The 22,544-nt window shown below is 35.6% G+C and overlaps 1 protein-coding gene across 1 annotated transcript; it reads left to right on the top strand.

The window, feature by feature from the left end:
• Positions 1 to 285: 285 nt before the first annotated feature.
• Positions 286 to 2,798, top strand: LOC111915972 (protein PIN-LIKES 3). Its single transcript, XM_023911603.3, has 10 exons — positions 286 to 619; positions 693 to 772; positions 877 to 1,001; positions 1,107 to 1,228; positions 1,332 to 1,592; positions 1,671 to 1,763; positions 1,853 to 1,953; positions 2,041 to 2,093; positions 2,178 to 2,363; positions 2,448 to 2,798. The coding sequence occupies exons 1-10, from the start codon at positions 485 to 487 to the stop codon at positions 2,570 to 2,572; spliced, it is 1,281 nt and encodes a 426-aa protein (XP_023767371.1). The 5' UTR covers positions 286 to 484; the 3' UTR covers positions 2,573 to 2,798.
• Positions 2,799 to 22,544: the final 19,746 nt, after the last annotated feature.

Here is a 22,544-nt window from a genome sequence, read left to right as displayed (position 1 = left end):
TGTAGGATTTAAACAAACGAGGGACGGTCCGAGTTAATTTTTAAAAATAGGGACTAAACGTGCATTTGTGCATATGCACGCGGGACGACCGGTGTAATTTACCCTATATAATTCTACCAATGTGGCTTAATCAATTAAACTGACTACTTTTCATTTTATATCCATTCGACATATTATAAGGAATTCCCAAATTATCTTTACTGAGCCGTGCTTTAACACGGACCTTAAACCTACCTATACAAACACACATGGTCCTTTGTCACCAATGACAACGAGTTCTAGAGTAATCCATACGCTTTCCACTTTCTTCTACACCTTCTTTCCTCTGTTCATACCCTCCTACCACAATTTAATTTGTCTTTATCAATTCCGTTCCTTAACTAGAATCTTTAAAATATTCATCTGTTATCGCTTGATCTTTTTTATTCTTTATTCGGGATTAATTTTTAGAAGACAAAAATACAAAAATAGACTGGAGGCATCAATGGCAGTTCTGGATTTATTTATTGTGGCGTTGATTCCGGTACTCAAGACGCTTCTGATCACTGCTCTTGGCCTACTTCTCGCCATAGACCGCGTTAATATCTTGGGCGACGCCGCTCGTCACCATCTCAACAACGTAACTCACAGTCACCCATTCTAATCTTTACCTTAGAAAACAAGTCATCAATGGCGAACTTTTTTTTAAACAGGTTGTGTTCTATGTCTTCATTCCAGCACTTGTGGGTGGTAGCCTCGCTGATACAATCAGACCCAGCAGCATAGTATCTCTGTAAGTCCAGTTTCCCCTTAACTTAATCGCTTTCAAGACTCGGTTTAAGAGGGTTCTCGAAGATCACCTTTCATAATGAACTAACTACATGATTGAATGTATAGATGGTTCATGCCAGTTAATATTCTTCTCACATTCATAATTGGATCAGCACTTGGATGGATGCTCGTTAAAATCACTAGGACCCCGCAACACTTGCATGGTCTTGTAATTGGTTCATGTGCTGCTGGTACGTACTATATATATACTATACATTTCTAATAAAAGTTATTATGAAGAGAAAATAGGCTTCTTTTTAGTTTTTGTCGTGTATCAATCGCTCTTGTTCATATAGGAAACCTTGGGAACTTGCTTCTGATCATCATACCTGCTGTTTGTGAAGAAAGTAACAGCCCATTCGGGGATAAACAAACTTGCTCGACTAACGGGAAAGCTTTTGTTTCACTCTCTATGGCTGTAAACTTCTTGAAATTGACCTTGAACACAGTTTGAATTTATTGATCCTAGATTTTGTTTGGAATATATATGATGGAATTGACTTGTTGTTGTGAGGTTTCAGATTGGTTCAGTTTATATATGGTCATATGTTTACAACATTATACGTGCGTCATATGGAAACGGGAGTGGGAAAGACATCGGAAAGGCGTCCACTATCAGCATTGATTGTAGTGGTAAAACTTTAGATATGTTTATGGAAAGTTATAATGAGTCGTTGCTACAGTCTCGTGGCTCGAGCTTTGAAGATTGCGAAGCTCCTGATGAAGAATCTGCAGAAGTGGAGGAACAGAACTCCGGATTTAAAGATGATGAAGGGATAAAGGTAACGTGATACAGAAACCATCAAGATTATGGTTTTACTTGACTTTCTGTTTTGATGATCATTGATGGATTTGAACAGGTGACAATGTTAACAAAGATTAAGAAGCACGTGGATATGTTTATAGATAAAATCAACCTCAAGATGTGGTTAACACCCTCCACCATTGCCACCGTATGATCTTGTTCCTTTTTAAGAAACTGATCAATAAGTCTTAATTAACCACCATTGATTTGTTTTCACTTACCAAAATTTCTTGTTAGATCGTTGGGCTTCTGATAGGGGTGATCTCTCCGATTAGAAAGCTAATGGTCGGAGATAATGCTCCTCTTCGTGTCATCGACAGTTCAGCATCTCTCCTTGGGTACCCACAATTAAACCACTTATTTTATGTCGATTTTTGACATCAAAAATGTTATTCATGGTTTTCTATTTTTGATCAAACTAATAGTCAAGCAACAGTTCCAGCCATGACATTGATTGTGGGAGCTAATCTTTTTAAGGGTATATATAATATATTTACTCATAATGTAATGCGTAGTCTTTTTAAAATGAACTTTTTTCCTTATCGACTTCATTTTTATTAAGGTTTGAAGAAATCAGGCATAGGGTTGTGGCTCATTATTGGAATTCTAGTGGTTCGTTATGTAGTTTTGCCACTCGTGGGCATTGGCGTTGTAAAAGCAGCACATCATGTTGGATTTGTGGGATCTGATTCGCTATATCAGTTTGTTCTTTTGATCCAATATTCACTTCCACCAGCTATGGCTATTAGTATGATTAATATGTTACTTGATTTTTAAGAAAAACAATCATTTTATGTATAAATCTATGAAAAGTAACGGATGAAATATGCAGGTACGATAACACAATTGTTTGAGGTTGGGGAAAGCGAGTGTTCTGTTATCATGCTATGGACTTACATTGTGGCCACGTTCGCTCTTACATGGTGGTCAGCCTTTTTCATGTGGCTCGTCTCTTGATCGACGCGACGATCATCTACACATTTCTTTAACGATAAATTCTACATCGTGAACTAGGGAACAAGAAGAAAACATATCCTATCTTTTATTTTTCTTTATATAAATGTGTATTGTGCAAAGGGATGAAAGCTATTATTTCGATTTTTTTTTATCTATTTATTTATTACAAAAGTGTGTATTGTGGAGAGCTATGATGCTATATCAGTTGCCCTTATAGCTTGCATTTTATTTTTATCTAATCCAAATTAGACCTGTCAATTTCAGACACGAAAACATAAATCTGTGAGAGACACGACACGACATGAATACATCTTAAAAATTGAGATTAAGCTTATTTCTCATCGTGTAATCGTATCGTGTCAAATTCATAGTTGACACGTACGTTTTCATGACACGAATACACGAATTGTCAGGTCTAATCCAAATCGATGTATTATGAAATTAATATAGAGGTATTTATAATTATAGAAATGGCCATGAAAGCCGCGTTCATGCACGAACCTTTTAACTTTTTCTATCAAAAAATAAACCAGAAAATTCGTCAAATACATTGTAAATTAGCGAAGTAATTAGGATGATCGTCGTCTTGGACCGGTACCGAACACACTGAAACGGGTGGTTCTTATTTTTTGTAGACCATATAACATTCGAAATTCCATGTATAATTAATTGAAAATTTAATTATGAGTTTTAGTACTCACGACGTGGGAAAGGTGCCCCCAAGACATGGCATGACCAAAGTGACCGCAAATCATTTTTGTGCCCCACGACGTGACAAGTATTAGGCCACGATGTGACGACCATCTGAAGGCAAAACTCTGATTTTGTTTTCCAGGCTTTAGGCCCTATTTAAGAAAAGTGGAACCTAGAGTTTGCACACTCTCATCCTCCAACATCTTCCTTTCCAACCCTAATAAGATCTAGCCTCCATTGTTGAGTTCTTGAGGTTCTTGTTGGTGTTTTTGGCATCTTGAATCTTCATGTCGTGGAAGTTTAGAGGAATGGATTCCATAAAGTTGGCAACTTTATGGATCCTTGAGGTCCTTTTGGGGTTATATTTTCCAGATCTAGAGTCATATGTTGTATTTGGTCTCATGTATAAGTTTGAGTTCATTTCTTTCATGTTTTGACCTAGTTTGGAAGAGACATGCATTAGACCTACATGTCCATAAAGCATTGATTTTTATGATGATTAGGTGTAGGAAATCCTTATGGAAGTTATGGACTTATGGCCTTGGTGATTAACTACTTAATGGATTTGTTCATGCCTTTTTTTGTCATTTAGGACCTATGTTTAAAGATCTTGACTTATTGGGATATATTAATGGATAAAGTTGGAAATTTTATCCATCAAGACATTAGGAAAGGCTAGATATGAGCTTTGGATCTCTTGGAGTTGAAGGAAAACAACTTAATCCATTAAGTTATTAAGACCAAGTTTCCACGACGTGGTATTTTGGCAGCTACGACGTAGCGATTAGATCACGTGATGTTGTTATTTATCTTAAAACAGATAGTCTTGCATTTGGATTGTGAAATAGGGAAATGTCTGCATAAAATGATTTTGCCCATTCTTGAATTGAATTAAAGAGGATGAAATCAATGCAGATTGCTATAAATGCGAATCTATTTTTCATCAAATGACGTTTCTGATTCATACAGGGTTGGACTTGAGAAACTTGAGGAATACATACAGTCCAAAGACCACAAAAATATGTTAAAAGAAATGTTGAATGAAAAGGATAAAAAAGCAAATCAAATTGAGTTCTATGCAAAAATATGACTCATTATGCAAGAAATTAAATTCAGAAAACACTTTTGATTCCGAAAACGTTTCTGAATTTGATGAAAGCGAAATGAGTGAGATTTTGGTATAGGATGAAATGGATTGTTCTATTTTTGTGCAAAATGTTGATGAACCTAAGAAAAAATTGATTTCAGAAAACTCAATCGAATTTGTTCGAATTGTTGAAAACAAAGGCTCAAATGTTTTGAAAAAAAAAATAATTGTTTTTCCGAAAGTCCAAATTGTTCCTAATCAAGTTTTTGTTAAGACGGGACTGAACGAAAATAATACATCTAAACTAAGGTCCCTAGTTAACAATGACAATGCGAATTGATGCGATGCATTCTTCTGGTCAAATCCGATTGATAATGGTGATGAAACAAAAGGTCTTTCGGAAATGACCTCATAGAAAACAAAAGGGAGATATGTTTCAAAACCATTGAATCGTGTGAACATTTATTACGATAAGGCTAGACTAAGTGGTACAAAAGATATTTCCAGTGAAACCTCTTCTGAAAAGCATGAAACGCAGTCAGAAAAGAAAAACCAAAATCTAACATTCATAAGTCTACAGAAGAACTTCTTGCTAAGAAAAGACATATAAATGCTAGATATAGTAAGAATTTGAAAGAAAGAAAGTGTTTTTGGAAAAATAAAAATTTAAATCAAAGTTCTGTCAATTCAGAACGATCTTCTAATAAAAAAGTTGATTCCTTTCAAATTTCGAAATCAAAGTCAAATTTTTCTACAAAATCACTAGTTTCGAAACCAATTGAAAATCCAAAACGAAAATCATCTCCTCAATCTCAGTTTTCAAAACCTCTCAACAAATCAAGGGATTTTAAGAGTAAAATCAAAGTTGTTTTGAGACCAGAAGTTACTCTCAAGGAATACGAAGCAAATTTGAAAAAGGATGAAAAAGACTTTGCGAAAAAGATGGCTCCGAAATACAAAGAATTTATTCAACGAAAATCTAATATTGTTGAAATAAATATCTGTGACCACAAAGTGGAAGTTTTCATAATTTTTTAAAGGAAAGAATCATGTTTTGAAAAGAAAATCATTTTGGGTTGATAAAAGTAAGATATTTCTTGCTTAAAAGAAATTCTCACAAGGACGCAAGATGGTTCAGGTTCCTAAATCTCTCTGATTTTTGTAGGTTATGTGTGACGAACAATATGATTCAGAATGGTATATCGACAGTGGTTGTTCTCGTCACATGACTGGGAGAAGAGAAGAATTATGAGAGTTTAGATCGTTAAAGGATGGTAGTAGAGTGAAGTTTGGAAACAACGCCACAAGAGAGATTAAATGCTACAGAATGATTACGTATGGTGAATTCTCGATTCGGAAGGTAGCTAATGTCGAAGGTCTGCAACACAATCTAATAAGTGTTTCGCAATTGGTTGTAGGAATAGGACTGAAGGTTTCATTTGATGAAGAAGGTTTAGAGATATTTGAAAATAATTCTAAGGCAGTTCTTATGAAATCCAAAAGGAAGGGATAGATGTATCCTTTGAATCTGAATCCAATCAAAGGGAAGCCATCTATTTTCTTGCTTACGAAAGCATATTCGGATGATAGTTAGCTATGGCACAAAAGGCTTTCCCATCAGAACTTCAAGGATATAAATAAGCTAGTCATTGGAGATCTTGTTCGTGGCCTACCCCTTCTAAAATTCGAGAAGAAACATTTATATGTTGCTTGTGAGCTCAGAAAACATAGCAGGAAGAGTCACTCGACCATCATCAATACCAAAATCATTAAGCCATTGGAATTATTACACATTGATCTTTATGGTCCATCATCCATCGAAAGTATTGGTGGTAATAAATATATTTTGTTTATTGTTGATGATTTTTCTAGATTTACATGGGTGTTCTTTCTTAGACAGAAATCAGATTCAACTCCGAAGCTGATAGATTTCATCAAGCATGTTGAGATTCACTTACGAAAGCCGGTTCGGAAAATTCGCAGTGACAACGGTTCAGAATTCAAAAATCAATCATTTGAAGAATTCTTAACTGAAAAAGGGATCTCTCACAACTTTTCTTCGCCTTACACTCCCCAACAGAACGGTGTAGTTGAAAGATGAAATTGCTCTCTTTGTGCAGCTGCAATGACGATGTTATCATTTGCGAATCTTCCTCTCTACTTCCGGGCTAACGCTATTGCAACTGCTTGCTTCACATAGAACCGTTCCTTCATCAATAAAATATTTCTCATTACTCCTTATGAAATCCTGAACAAACGAAACTTAATGTTAAATTCTTTCATGTATTCGGTTCCAGGTGCTTTCTTCTCAACTCTAAAGAAAGTAGGAACAAGTTCGATGTGAAAGCAGGCGAAGAAATTTTTCTGGGTTATTTTTTAACTTCCAGGGCATATAGGGTTCTAAACAAGGAGTCAAGAAAGATTGAAGAAACCTACTGTGTCACCTTTGATGACAACTACATGAAGAGATATCAGAAAGAAGATCGTCCGTCTGGGTAAATCTTTCGTCAACAAATTCAATGCCAATTCCTCTTATGAATTTATATGAGGAATTTCTAAATTTGTTTGATGAGCTTTAAAAATCCATTTCCTCATAATCGAAGGCCAAGGACAACCAAAAAGATGAATTAAAGAAGATAGTTGATGAAGCTGCTATAAACATTGAGACTTCTTCGGAACAACCGATTATGAATGCCTCTGAATTCCCAAATTCAGCACAACCTTCTGATGCTCCATTCCACGGGGAGGGTTCCACTTTGAACTCTAAAACCGATGATTCATTCCAGGGGGAGGATCTGATTCGGAATGTAGAGTCGCATGCAAACTTCTAGGGGAGAATGAAAATAATGACTTAGATGTACAATCAGAATTCGAAGAAGCTTATGTTGAAATCAATCTAGCCCTTGATCCGAATTAGCCTCCAATGACTAAGTGGACCAAGGATCATCCACAATCTCAGATGATAGGAGACTCATCTTCAGGAGTTCTTACATGGGCTCAACAAAAAGCAAAACAAACTACATTATTTTCAAAATTGGAATTTTGTATGTTTAACTCTTTCATTTCTAAAATTAAGCCTAAAACTGTGAAAATTGTTCTTGATCATGCAAATTAGGTTCAAGCAAGCAATACAGGAAGAAATCAACGAATTTGAGCGAAACGAAGTATGGAGATTGGTTCCCACTCCGAAGGATGTTTTTTTTGCAGGAATGAAATGGGTATTTCGCAATAAGATGGACAAAGAGGGAATATAATTTGTAACAAGGCATGCTTGGTGGTCAAAGGATACTGTCAAGAAGAAGGAATCAACTATGAAGAGACATTCGCATTGGTTCCTAGACTAGAATCTGTTAAAAGTTTTCTTGCCTATGAAGCTCACAAAAAATTTGATGTATATCAAATGGACGTGAAGTGTGCATTTCTGAATGATGAACTGGAAGAAACCGTATATGTTGAACAACCACCTAGGTTTGTGAATGAAAAAAATATCCGAATCATTGCTATGTTCTAAATAAAGCGGTAGATGGTCTCAAACAGGCACTGAGGGCATGGTATGAAACTCATACTCGTTTTCTTAAGCAATCTAAATTTAAATAAGGTACTGTTGATCCTACCTTCTTTCGTAAGAAGGAGGGTAATCATCTGATGATTGTTCAAATTTACGTTAATGACATTATTTTCGGATCTATTAATCCTAGTTTAACAGCTGAATTCTGAAAGTTAATGGAAATGAAATTTGAAATGAGTTCGATGGGTAAAATTAACTTTTTCCTTGGTTTGAATATAAGACAGAGTTCAGAAGGTATTTTCATCAACCAAGAAGCCTTTATAAAGACCTTATTGGCGAAATTCGTAATGGTGGGTGATTCTAAAGTCAAAGTTACAATGGCGTTCAGAACGAAACTCACACCTTCACTTGATAAACCAGCATCTGATATGACTTTGTATCGTCAAATGATTGGATCTTTGTTATACTTAACTTCCATTCGTCCCGATATCATGTTTGTTATGGGCTGTTATGCCAGATTTCAAGCCAACCCTAGAGAACCTCACATGTTTCCAGTCAAGAACATCTTTCGGTATCTGAAGTGAACTACTTCTCTCGGACTATGGTATCCGTCGAATTCAGGATTCTTCGTGCAAGCCTTCTATGATGCTGACCTAGGCGGATGTGGACTTGATCAGAAAAGTACATCAGGGGGATGTCAGTTTCTGGATGGCAAACTTGTAAGTTGGAAATCCAAGAAGCAAACTTGTGTCTCCTTATCCATTGTTGAAGTTGAATATATTGTTGTTGCATCGTGTACATCCCAAGTTATGAGGATTCGGAACCAGCTTAGCGATTATAGAATTAATATGAAGAGAATCCCTCTATATTGTGATTCTAAAAGCACAATTAGAATCTGCCATAATCCAGTGCAACACTCAAAGATAAAGCACATTGCATTGGGATATCATTTAATAAAGGATCATGTCGAGGTTGGTAGTATTGAAGTTCATTTTGATAGATCCTCAGATAAGTTGGCCGACGTCTTAAAAAAGCCTTACCTGAATCTACATTCAATCAAAGTTTACAAAGGCTAGGAATGATGGAAGCTGACTCGGTTCCGAAATCATCCTCGTAATCAGAATTTACTGTTCATGTTCTGAATGGTCCCGAGCTTCGAAACATCTCGGAATTCGTTTTTCAGATTACGATTGGTTCCGAGCTTTGGAACTCTTTGGAATCTACTGTTCATTGGAGTTTCAAAATGTTTTGTATCCTTTGTACATTAAGTCTCTTCCGATTGGTTCCGAGCTTCAGAATGATTTGGAAGTTACTGTTCATTTATGTTTCTGAATTCTTTTGTCTTAAACATTTTCTTTATTTCTGTTTTATCTTTTTCAAAAAATCAAAAATTACAAAAATATTTTACTTTATTTTTGTTTTATCTTTTTCAGAAAATCAAAAATTACAAAAAACATCTTTCTTTATTTCTGTTTTATTTTTTTTAGAAAATCAAAATTAACAAAAATACTTTTCTTACTTTTGGAAAGCTAATGTTTTCTTTTCAGGTTAACATTCTTTATAATCTCAATTCAGACCAATGCGGAAGGTATATTTATGAATCTTTATTATAGTTAAGTGACCCTGGAAGCATGATGTTGTATGTTGTCCCAAGCCTCTAAGACTCTATGTTTGTAGCCTTAATGAAACATTCATTCCGATCGTTTCTTTCCAATCAGGCTATCCATTCATATAAGTCATTGAGCTACCTTACTCTTCTCACAATGAGTTAAGAGTTGACTACTTTTTGATTCATTTATAGCAGGGGTACACTTTCTTCTTCGTAACCACTATACATTTTCTCCACCAATTTCATGTTCATAAACGTAACCCTTGAGACTCTCAGAACTTACCACTGAGGTTTATGGTTACACAACATCCGTGTTTATGATCTTTAAATCGTTTTCACCACGATTTTGAGTGAGACCCAAAATTCTAAATCCCCTTTCTGAATTGACGGTGAACAATTAAATGTTCTAGATATTTTCACCAAGGAATTGTCAAATAAAACCTTTTTGCTTTGTACCATTATAATTTGAAATCTCATTTTCTTTTGAGTGATCTTAATGAAATGTTCTCGACCCAAGACATTTCTACCCAACCAGATCCAACATTTTTTTAGATTTTCATAATATCCAATCACTTAAAGAATATCCAAAGCTTACTTGTTCGTATGGCTACATTGGTCAAACAAGTACTTCATTCGCATATTTGGACTTATTTCTAGTTTTGGAATCTGGTTGAAGCTTAGCCACCCATGAAGCCTATTAAAAGAAGCCTTTCACAGTTTTTTAATAGACTAGTGATTGTAATTCAACGGGATACCACACAAACACTTTTGAGTCTCTCTTGACTCAGAAGGAAGAGATCGTTACCCGAGATCCATCTGATTTTCATGTCAATTTTATTTGACATCACTAAATCCTAAATATTTAATTTGATTTATTTCTTTATCTTTGGCACACTCTTGCAGCAAAAATCCTAGTGATTTTTCAAACTTTGTTTCTAAACTCCGATTAGCTACCTTCATTCCGAGAATAGGTATTGATTCAAAAATCGGTGGATTAGCTGATGCTTCTGAATATGTCAAAACCGAAACGACGGTTTACTGGAGATAATATTTCATCTTAGGCGCGGATTTTGAATTCCTTGACATCACGTGTGTCAGTTACAACGGTGCCCGACACCATTGATGATCTACCACAATTTTCTAGGCTACTTTTACGTGGCACGGGAACGTTAACCGACGCTTTTCTCTCACTACTTATCACTTGTCGTATAAAAAGGGGTATTCAAACAGTTTTCTCTCACCGCAAACATTATTCTCGAATCCCTTAAGGCAAAACCCCTAATTGTCTCTATTGTTTATCGTCTTCTTCATCATAACAATGGTTGGTTCATCTAAGCATATCTCATTTGTTGATCAATCGGCCTCTGTAACCATGCTCAACTTGAAGCACGGCCAAAACGTGATTATTGATCTTGACTCCTCACGCTATGATAAAGTTCTCAGGCCCAAAATCGAATGCCTTAAGTTCTCACCACTGGCTTAGGCATTAACAATGGTGGAATATGTTCCATTGGTTCACCTGTTTAAGTCATATTCATCTATAATCTACAGCAAAGCAGAGGATATGACTCACATCGAGGTGGCATCTCGCAAAACCTCGATCACCAAGTCCCACTTCAGCAGACTTTTAGGGTTTTCTTCATCTGAAGCTCTCGTGGATTCAGAATCGGTCTCCAACATTGACCTAAATGGGATACACAGGTGACATCTCTCTACTTTCCAAGTTCAGGAAACCCTTCCTTCCCCCAATGTGGAATGGGTTATTTACCTTGCTGTTAAAAGCTTTTCGGAAAGGGTTGTAGGGTCTAATAGTGCGAGTAAGTTGTTTTACACTATTTTTTATGGTTTGTTTCATGGCGTAAAACATGACTATGGCTCTGTTTTGTGGACTCAACTTATCCATAGCACCGTCTCCACTACTCGCCACACAGAGATTTCGTGTCCTAGGTTTTGGTCAATTAAGGTCAACCATGCACTTGGCCATTTCAAGGTTCCACTGATGACTGATTCAGTGATGGTATTAATTTCGACTCTCCAGACCTCCACGTTTATGATGTCCGATCCCAGGAATTTCACCTTTTTTGGGACTATTCCAGAGGAGATGTCGGTCAAGGTTCCACTTGACAATGTTGTAGTGAAAAGGAGAGGCAAGAGAAAAGTGAAGGTCGGTCCTTCTAAAGTTGTCAAAGCTCCCAAGAAGACCAGAAAGCAAGTTAAGAAACTGAGATCTCCATCTTCGGAACCCACTCCCAACGAATCTATTTTGAAGGTATCTTCTTCACATCCTTCATCTATTCTTGTTATGGATGTCTTTCATACATTCTCTCAACCATCTTCACCAATCATAACTTCTATTCCGATATCATCCATCCCTCTACTACGACCAAATATTTATGTTGGAATTTCACTTCCTCAAATCTCCATTCCATTATCCTCCACAAGCTTTACTGATTCCACCCCTCCATCCATTTCATCTATTACTACTTCACCAGAAGTCTTGATTGTCAAGTCCATTTCGGAGGCGACTAGGGATTCAAACTTTAATGTCAACGTATCTGATACTGGGGCAAATGTCCATACTGGTGTGACTTCAGAGCCGGATACATCTATTGTTCCTCCTACAATTGATTCTGATGATATTATGTTTAGAGATGATCCAGGATCCTTTACAAATTTCTTTTTTTAGCCCCTTTCACTATCAATGTTAATAGTGATGATGATGATGCCCCGATAACAAAAGGGCAGTTCAAGCAACTTAATGAGAAATTGGATTCTCTCTTAGAGACTTCTAAATATTTGTCTTCACCCAACTATGAGTATTTGTTGAGAACCTACAAGGGCACAATGGAGATGTTAACAAAAGAAAATGCCAAAGTCCTTGAAGATTCTTCCAAGGCAATTAAAGCTTCAGAGATGACTATTTCAGAAATGACCGCAAAAGTCGAAAAACTATCTCAAGAGGTGAAAGACTTTACAGATGAGTTCAGAACATTGTCTGACTCCAACATCAAAGCCGTGAATAAAGTTATTGCAGTGTTTCGTAATTCTCTGCATGCTAAGAAGAATACACTATATGTTTTTCGTTCAACAATAAAGGTCGACAATGTTGAACTAAACACCTCTTTTATCTCAAAGATAGAAAAGTTGCAGGAGGACTTGGGCATAGAAAACAAGATTATGAATCAGTTGGCTAGAAAGACTCAGAAATCCAAGGTCATTTCGGTGAAGCCGTAATATACTAACAATCATGTTGATGATTTGGAATCTAAGAAAACAGTTGCTAAAAGCTTTGTTTCTGAAATAAAACAATACCTACAACGGCTTGTGGAGACTCGTGACTCCTTGTTCACAGTCTCAGTTCGAAAATAAATTTTGGACAAACTTCAACCAATATTTGTAATGCTACATCAGATTGAAGGTGTTTCGGGTGGTGGTGCTCTTCCGAAATAAGGGGGAGACAAAGAAGACAAAGAAGAACCCAAAGCAAAGCAAACAACTGAAGAACATGAACCAAAACCAAAGATTGATTATCAGAGGGTAATGAAGCTTCTGCATCAATCAAAGGCAAAGAGAAACTTAGTTATGAAGAAGAAGAAGAAGAAGAAGAAGAAGAAGAAGAAGAGCTTTCTGAATCTAAGAAGCTTACGCGAAAGAAGAGAGACAAAGAACTTAATGATCTTCTGAATCTTCGTAAGGAGTTGGAAGCACAAGAAGCGGAGGCTAAGATTGCCAAGATTACTCTTGAAACTTAGAAGTCGCTCTTTTCTCCATGGTCGATTGATAGAATTCAGAAAAAAGCTATTAATGATCCGAGTGTCTATTGGCTTGAACCTACGGTATCTTTTGATCTGAATAACGAATCAGATTCTCAACTTGATTTTCCCATTACTCCCAAGGCATTTCTGTTTTGGTGTTTTGAAGTGATAGAAAACGCTTTGATTTCTAACAAAGTAGTGAATCTGAAACTCTTCAATTTCTACTTGAAGTATGTCAAGCCTCAATATCAGACTTGGAGCTTGAAGAGGATTATAGGATTAAAGGTTTGCTTGGTTGTGCCTACTGAATATTTTGTGAATATTATGTTCAAGGGATTCCGGGGATCCAATAAAGTTTTGGATGAATTCACTTTGGCAGACTTGTCGTTTATGAATCCATACGACTGGATCTCCTTGCTCAATATAGTCCTGAAAGATGAAAAGAAATACGAGCCCATCGTTGCCCATGTGATAAGGATGCTTATCTGCTATATCCTATAGATTGCAAAGATGGATGTACAGATAGCATTGGTTTTCCAGAAAAGGCCCACTCTGAAACCCTAAGAGGAGCGTAAAGATGTTCAAAAGATGCAGTTGGTAGTTATTCGGAAAGAACATTAGATCGTTCTCTATAACCGAAAGGTTGGTGATACAGTTCAAAGGAGTATGTTATTTTTGAGAGACAAACATCTCTACTCAACCACCGCTCTGAAGACTATACTCTCAATGGTTGAAACATGTAAGGAGAACACATCAGTGGATCTGAAATGCTTATCGGATATGATCAAATGGTATCTCAGTGTCCGAAACGTACTACTGAATATGATGCACAAACAGTTCAACGCCCAAAAAAAACAAAAATAAAGACTCTCTTTCGTAATTTGACACAAAGGGGGAGATTGTTGGGTTTAATGGTATTGTGTCAAATGTATGATTACTATAGTTTGTTTTATTCCGGTTTGAGCCTGTCCATTCTCATCTTATGTTTGTATTGTAGACTATATATATATATATATATATATATATATATATATATATATATATATATATATATATATATATATATAGTGCATGCATGTAACATTAGGGTTAATGTCTTGGAACCCTAATTGTCGTTTGTACGCTCTTATAGAGAAGTTCTTGAGAACTCTTCTAGAGCTATTATAATCAAAGCCTTCAGCACTCTTATGATCTTCATTTTTCTTATCATGTAATTCACGTTCTTTATTATCGAATCTATCAATCATAATTATTGTTCCTACACAATCGACTTAGGGGGTGCCAAACTCGAGTCTTTGGGTTGCTAAGGTATAAGTCGATCGGTAGCAAGAAAAAAAAGATCGATCCTTCCCTTGTTTGCGTCGATAGAAGGTAGGAGAAAAAAGTAGAGTGACTCATATTGTCTTTTTGCATCGACTGGAAATTGTCTAGTAAGAAAACAAACGAACGACTTGTAGTAGAGAAGGAGTAGCATCGATCGTTCAAGGAGGGGGGGGGGGGGGGGGGGAGTTGGCCGACGAGTTCTTCTGAAATTGAAGTGCTTGGGTCCATCACTCTTGCATTGTAAGTTTTGGTTTCCCTCTCATGTCAATTCCTTTCCAGATGATGAAGAATTGATTGATTATCTTGCCAATCTCTTCCTTTTTTATGGTACTTATCACATCTTATTCCTTATTACAATCTTTGAATGTTCATATGATCAAATTATAGCTTTATTAGATGTATTTTTATGGTTTTTTGTTGTCAAAATTTTGTTATGAACACTCTCAAGAATGCTATTGTTCATGTCCTTGAGTTACTCCAAGTTTTGGGGGCATTCTCTTTATTGTTGATTGTTAAAATTCATGTTATTGTTATTTTGATTCAAGTGGGGAATTTTCTATGAAAATACCATGTTTTGAGCCATCCAAAAAGTCTTCAAAATACACCTTAAAATATTTTCATGAGGCTTAATGTTGGAGGAAACTCAAGCCTTAATGATGTTCCCTATTTTAGCAACATACTTTATTTTTCCTCATATAAGCAATGTAGTCATGGTTTGAGGTTGAAATTGTTATTTTAACTTCTTGACATGTTGATACCATTAAGAACTATATTTCCATATTTTTAGTTGATTCTAGTTACGGTTTAATGGGTTAAGTTGTCAATTAACCCTTAAAATTTAAAGCTGAGAAATTCAGGAAAATTCTCATTCGGTTTCGGTTTTGAAAACAATCTAGAAAAATCATCAGGAGTCGGATTGAGGATCCATAAAGTCTAAATAATTAAATTTCGAGTTCAATTTGTCCGTGATATTTTCCAGGACCTAATGTAGTCTCTAACAAAGGTGAAAATTGTCATGTTCGCTGACTGGTCAGAAATTACCTGCACGGATATGTAGTTTTATAACATTCATAGAAAATTCTAGAAAAATCATATGGACTTGTGCGAGTAAGTCTGAACTAATGGAATATCAAGAAAAATTATAAATTCTAAAGGTGTAAGTTGTGCTAAAGTGTTCTTGACCAGGCTGCAATTTCAGGCCAAAGTATAATAATTTGGCCTAATAACTAATTTGCATGTTTTGGGTAATTATATTCCAGTCTATGACTTAGTATTGATACCATTTGGACATGTTGTTGAGTTTTGTTGGTACTTCTTTTTTAGAACTTTTTTCATTTGGTTTAGGAACTTTATTTTGATGAATGATGTTTTTGGTAATAATAGTAACATTGGTGATGTTTTCATAAAATTCAAAATAAGACTTCCGCTAACGTATTCTATTAAATAAATATTTTAAAATAAAAAAAATTGGGTGAAAAATCATGATGTTACAATTGTAAGTGTTCAAGATCCAAGATTTATGTTGCATGCTTTTAGATCTAGGTTCCTTGTCCATTTTTCTTTATGTTATGGAGGTTTGGAGGAATGGATTCCATAAAGTTGGCAACTTTAAGGATCCTTGAGGTCCTTTTTGGGGTTATATGTTCTAGATCTAGAGTCATATGGTGTATTTGATCTCATGCACAAGTTTTAGTTTATTTCTTCCATGTTTTGAGGTAGTTTGGAAGAGACATGCATTGGACATGCATGTTTATAAAGCATTGATTTAGGTATAGGAAATCCTTCTAGAAGTTATGGACATGTGGCTTTGATCATTAAGTGCTTAATATATTAGTTCATGCCTTAAGTTATCATTTACGACCTAGGTTTAGAGATCTTGACTTATTGGGATGTTTTAATGGATAAAATTGGAAACTTTATCCATCAAGAGCTTGGGAAGGGTCAGATCTAAGTTTTGTAACTCTTGGAGTGGAAGGAAAACAACTTAATCCATTAAGTTGTTAAGACCCGGTTTCCACGACGTGACATTTTGGCTGCCACTACATGGCAACTAGGGGATACTTGACTATTTTGTCGTTATTCTGCCATGATGTGGCCAATAAGAGGTGATGACGTGGAGAATCGATGAAGTTGACTTTGATCGTTGACTCTTTGACTTGGTTGACTTTTGATTATTTAACTAGTTTTTGAAGGTGGACTAAGGGTTTACCGTGTATAGTTTATTAAGAGGTGTAAAGCACCCAATTCATTGATTGTGATAGTTGTTAGCTGTTGACTACGTCTGGAAGGTAAGTCTTCTCACTATACTATATAGGTTGCTAGATTGTCTTTGTCACTCTTGTAAGACAGACTGTGGTTGGCTCACAACACCTGTATGAAAGACTTTAGTTTAATCACAACACTTGTTTGTCTTTGTGACTTGTAGGGAAGACCATGGTTGGATCATAGCAGAAAGGCTACAGTTGGGCTATAGTCTGGAAGTGACTATAAGACTATGGTTGGAACATAGCATTCATATAGGATTGAAATATATCCCTAGCGATTGGCCCACTGATATGTATGGAATGTGGTATTTTGGGGAACTCACTAAGCTTTGTGCTTACATTTTTTTGGTTTAAACATTTTCAGGTACTTCCAATTTTAAAGGAAGGGTCGGGCTTGACTGCACAATATCCCATAATAATTTTCTGTTCTAATTATTATCATTTTACTCTGATGTTTGAGATACATTTTACTATGACTGATTTTGGAACAAATGTTGTACGAATTTGATGGTTTAAAAATGAAAAAAATTTATTAATATTTTTGAGACTATACACACCAACTTCAGCTCCGAAACCAAACCCATATAGAACATTTTGTGATCAGCCTGAGATTGGGAGTGGTCTGGGTAATTTCATGCTAGGACCAAGTTATGACCAAATTGGATTGCTATAAAATCTAGTACAATTAAGTTGTTTATGGATACTCGCGTCGTCGCATGAGAGATTATATATTTGAAAAAATTCAACATCAAATGTAAAAAACATTTTATGTAAGTAAGGTAGCTTAATCATATGTAGATATATTTCATGTTTCTTGACCCCCTTGTCCATTTATCGTTTCTTAACCATTTTGTACATTTATCGCATTTTCAATCTATGTACATAAAACAAAAACCAAAGATTTTTAATTATAATGTAAAAATGTTACCAAATAAAAATTATAAAATAAGTTCTATTATATGGATTCTTGTTATTTGTAAGATAATGTCTTTTAAGACTTGATGTACAATTTCTTAATGGATTGACTTTAAATGTAGTGGAGCAATACTTAACTTTTGCTTGCTTTCATTCAATCTCATCATCAGGGTTGGTCCGTCAATTATATAGGCATTCTGCAAATAATAAAATATGGGCTCATATATATATATATATATATATATATATATATATATATATGTATATATATATATATATAATAAATCTAAGGAGGTGATGAATTTTATGAGGAAAAATAAAAAGGTTAATTAAATTGATTAAAGAAAACCAAATATGAATTTATCATGGTTAGAGAGGCAAAATTTTAACTTATGGAAATTGATTTACTAAATGAAAATAACTATTAGGTTTAAGAGTCAAAGATGGAACTTCGATTGATTTACTTAAGGTGTAAAATGGGGATCGAACCCAAGTCAACCACAAAAGAAACGTATATATACAAGCAGGAGATTGTTGGATCTATATGTTATTACGTCACAATAACATGATCAAAAATTTCATTTTTGATATAGCAAATCATAAATGTTTTTTAAGAAAACATCATCAACTTATATCATTCCATCAAAGCCAAAGATCATATGTCTCAAAAGCATATCATAGTATAGTAACAATGTCAGAGTCCAATCCCAAGAACATCATAGTGCGGAAAATAGTGGTGTGATGCGCTGCTACCATGCCAGCTCCTTTCTTTTCGAAGAAGAAGGACATGAAAAAAAACTGTAAACCGTAAGCACAAAGCTTAGTGAGTTCCCCCATCATACCACATACCATATAACATACATACTGTCTAACTTATCTGGGTACTGGACTACCCCTTCGATCTCTTTCAATCGGTAATTGCCTAGCATATCAGGGTGTTGGCCTACCCCTTCGGTCCTATCGACTGGTACCTAGCCTAGCATATCAGGGTGTTGGCCTACCCCTTCGGTCCTTTCGACCGGTACCTTGCCTAGCATATCAGGGTGCTGGCCTACCCCTTTGGTCCTTTCGACCGATACCGGGGACTATTTCACCCGTACTCTACCACATAGCATCCTAGTGCATAAACATATAATCATATACTGCCTAGCTAATCTGGGTGCTTGCATACCCCTTCGACCCTATCTACCGGTGCTGGGGCCTATCCTACCCCTCCTATCACATATCACATAACATCATAGCATACTGGCACATAATCATAAAAGATAGAGACATACCAGATAATTATCACAAAGACAATTAACCCTACTATAAGTCTTACTAGTGGGCCGACCTTGGTTCCTTAGACCCACTTCTACTGGAAGGTAACTCACCTTAGTGTCATGAAGTAGCTGAACTGTCATCGGTGTTGGGATCAACTCTCCTCAAACTCCTATTCATAACATATCTTTTAATTACTCTTTCAAACTTATAACCCCTTTAAGGGTCAACTCTGGTTAATGGTCATTTCAAAGGTCAACACTCTGGTCAAAGTCAACCTTCTGGTCCAAGTCAACATCCTGGTTGACTCAAATCGTTGAGTTGGTCTGTCAACTCGTCAAGTTCCATGACTCATGGAATCTCGAACTCGCGATCTAACTCATCGAGTTACCCTTTAACTTGCCGAGTTTCTCCTTATGACAAAATCGAGACTTTCTGTTTGAACTCGTCGAGTCCTTCCTTGGACTCATCGAGTTCTCCTTCATACAAGTCGGGACGTTTTATCATCAACTCGTTGAGTCCATCCTCAGACTCGTCGAGTTCTTTGATCTTCCAGTCCTTAAACACGTCCAACTTGCTGAGTCATCTTCTAGACTCAACAAGTTTGCTCAGTAACAATAAAGGTTGGGGAACCACGTCCCAACTCGTTGAGTCCTAATAATGACTTGTCGAGTTCCCCAAAGTCTAAATCCATATAGTTGATTTTAGTCGAGCTTAATGCATCCAAAACATAGATCTGGCCTCCTAGGGTCGATATAACATGTAAATTTACAAACTTTACGTTCATGCATGGGTTATCTAGCTCAAAAGGCCTTAGAATGAGGTTCACAAGTTGCATGGGACTCCTATGGCCATAAAGTTGGCACCTTTATGCCATGGAGTCCCTCAAAGATTCCAGATCTGAAGTCTTAACCCCACACATGCTTGCATCCATGAATGGTCCCATATTATGCTCCAATACGCGCTAAACTACACCATGTAGGGATCTACTAAATGAATGGACAAGGTATATACTTTATACCTCAGATGAACTGGAAATGGAGCACAAACTCTGGATCTACATGCTTCCTCTTGATCCCCCAAGCTTCCTCTTCCTTCTCAAGCTTCAAAACCACTAAAAACACACAAAAATGGATCAAGAACACTCAAAATGGGCTAGGGTTTCGTGACTGATGTTTGGAGGTGATGGAAGCTGAAGTTGAGGTCAGCTAAAGTGTTTAAATAAGGTGAAAACCCGAAAAATTAGGGTTTCACTCTGGTAACCCTACTCGTCGAGTCAAGGCTCTCGACTCATTGAGTAGATTTCGAGTCCCGCGTCCAAACTCCTCCCATTCCTACTCGACGGGTTTAGGGCCTCCAACTCGTCGAGTCCCTTTGTAAAATGCATAATTCTCATTTAAAATACGTACCAGGAACTGGTCGTTACAGTCACAAACTAATATATATATATATATATATATATATATATATATATATATATATATATATATATATATATATATTAACTATATATTTTTTCTAAATTCATTGATTATTTTTTTGTAGCCTTGTACGGGTGCACACCTGCAAACCCTTAGGGTTGACTCTGCCCATTATCTTTGACTATTTAAGCATGTCAAAGTGTTTTTGAACACTCAACTCTCTCCTTCAATTTCAAGCACTACAAATAAGAAACAGCCAACATCACATACTTTCATAAACATGTAAATGATTTGTAATAATAAAAGTTGAGGGGTTTGTTTGTTATATGTTAAAGTTTTAAAATATTACCAAAAATAGGAATTGGGTAGGCAGTAACAAGTGTCAAAAGTCTAAGGGGCTTTTTAAATTTTTTTGAAAATATAAAAAATATAAGAAAAAACAGGATTTGGGTGTGAATTAGCAAGCGGCAAAAATTGAGTGACCATAAGGAAAAAATATGAGTTTTTTCAGTCAACTTACTATCGTTTAACTTCTGCTCCCTCACCTTTCCCTGATTTCGATTTTATATCCAATCCCCCATTTTTATTACATTTTTACTATATTACAAAATTACAAACCACCCTTGTATTTTTCCAATGAATTAAAACTCAAACTTATTAATTTGCAATCACTTTGCACTATATATCTATATTATTTGCATGCATGTGAGCCTGTGAGGGGTACATTAAAAAACCTAGAATGCTTAACATATTAACTCTCAACAAAATCATTAAAATAAACTCAGAAAAACATGTATGCATCATCACATCAAGATATAAAGATCTATTGAGATAGATCCAGGAGTCTTATTAGTTATAAGCAAACATACATATATACATAAAGTCTTAAAGGAATTCAAGATGCAGGATTCCAGAAAGTGTACCTGCCTATGCAGCATGATGTGCCATTGAGTAGAGCTTAATGTCTTAATTCAAGTGATGGGCTAGAGATAATGAGTCGAGTTCCATATGCTTCGGGTGTAGGATCGATCGTGTATGTCATTGTATATATATATATATATATATATATATATATATATATATATATATATATATATATATATATATATATATATATATATAAGATTGATGTCTCGTGTGCTTTAAACATGACTACTCGTTATCATGGTAAAAATCATTGAATTGTTTCCAAGAACACTCTCAAGTATCTAAGGATGACAAAGGACATGTTCTTGGTTTATGGAAGTATGTAAGAACTTAGTGTAAAAGGTTACAGAAGTATGTAAGAACTTAGCTTAAAAGGTTATATTGATGCTATCTTGCAAACTGATAAATACGATTCTTATGTGTATTGGGATTCGTATTCTTACTGAATGTTGGAGTAGTGACGTAGTAGTGTTCCAAGCAATATCCAATTGTAGATTTGACAACAGAGGATGAGTAAATTGTAGTTAATGAAGCTTTAAAGGAATCCATATGGATGAATAAGTTCATCAAAGATCTCCATGTTGTTCCAAGAATTGATTGTCCTATTGAGATCTTCGGTGGCAATGAGGGTACAGTCACCTTGGATAAAGAACCCAAAGCTCACAAGCAAACAGGGCATATACTTATAAAGTAAAATTACATTCTAAGGCTTTTCGAAGATGAAGATATCATAGCCATTAGAGTTATATCATGAGAGAACCTTGTCGGTCCATTTATTAAACCATTGTCACAAACCAAGCATGATTCTTATACTAGGTCGATAAGCATTAGAATTGCATATGAATTGGTTTGGGTGTATTTAGCTTAGTTTGATTTTTATTTGAGAACTTATACATTATAAATCTTTATCTAATTTGTAGATTATTATGGAGATATCTTAATGTATTTTGGGTGCAATAATTTCATTAGTTGATTACTATGCTCCATTTTTTATGTTTTACTTGACTTCCTTATTGTAAAATTATTTGAAGGCTCCATAGTCAGTCATACTTCTTAAAGTAAGTAGTGCTTCAAGACTTGCATGATGTATTAGTAAATTGTCCATGGAGATGGACATAGCATATAGATGTCACTAAATAGAGATTAGGTATTGGAATAACCCACATTTCGAGATTACTTGATGGAAACTTTCACGAGTAATTATAAGATA

Source organism: Lactuca sativa, chromosome 2, assembly GCF_002870075.4.
Source record: "Lactuca sativa cultivar Salinas chromosome 2, Lsat_Salinas_v11, whole genome shotgun sequence".
Taxonomy (NCBI): Eukaryota; Viridiplantae; Streptophyta; class Magnoliopsida; order Asterales; family Asteraceae; genus Lactuca; species Lactuca sativa.
This window is presented reverse-complemented; position numbering and strand designations above follow the sequence as displayed.

Excerpts from the sequence above, each read along its gene's own strand:
- LOC111915972 (XM_023911603.3), top strand. The coding sequence starts at position 485 with ATGGCAGTTCTGGATTTATTTATTGTGGCGTTGATTCCGGTACTCAAG. Across the intron at positions 620-692 it reads CTCGTCACCATCTCAACAAC|GTTGTGTTCTATGTCTTCAT; the intron begins GTAACTCACAGT and ends TTTTTTAAACAG. Across the intron at positions 1,954-2,040 it reads AGTTCAGCATCTCTCCTTGG|TCAAGCAACAGTTCCAGCCA; the intron begins GTACCCACAATT and ends TCAAACTAATAG.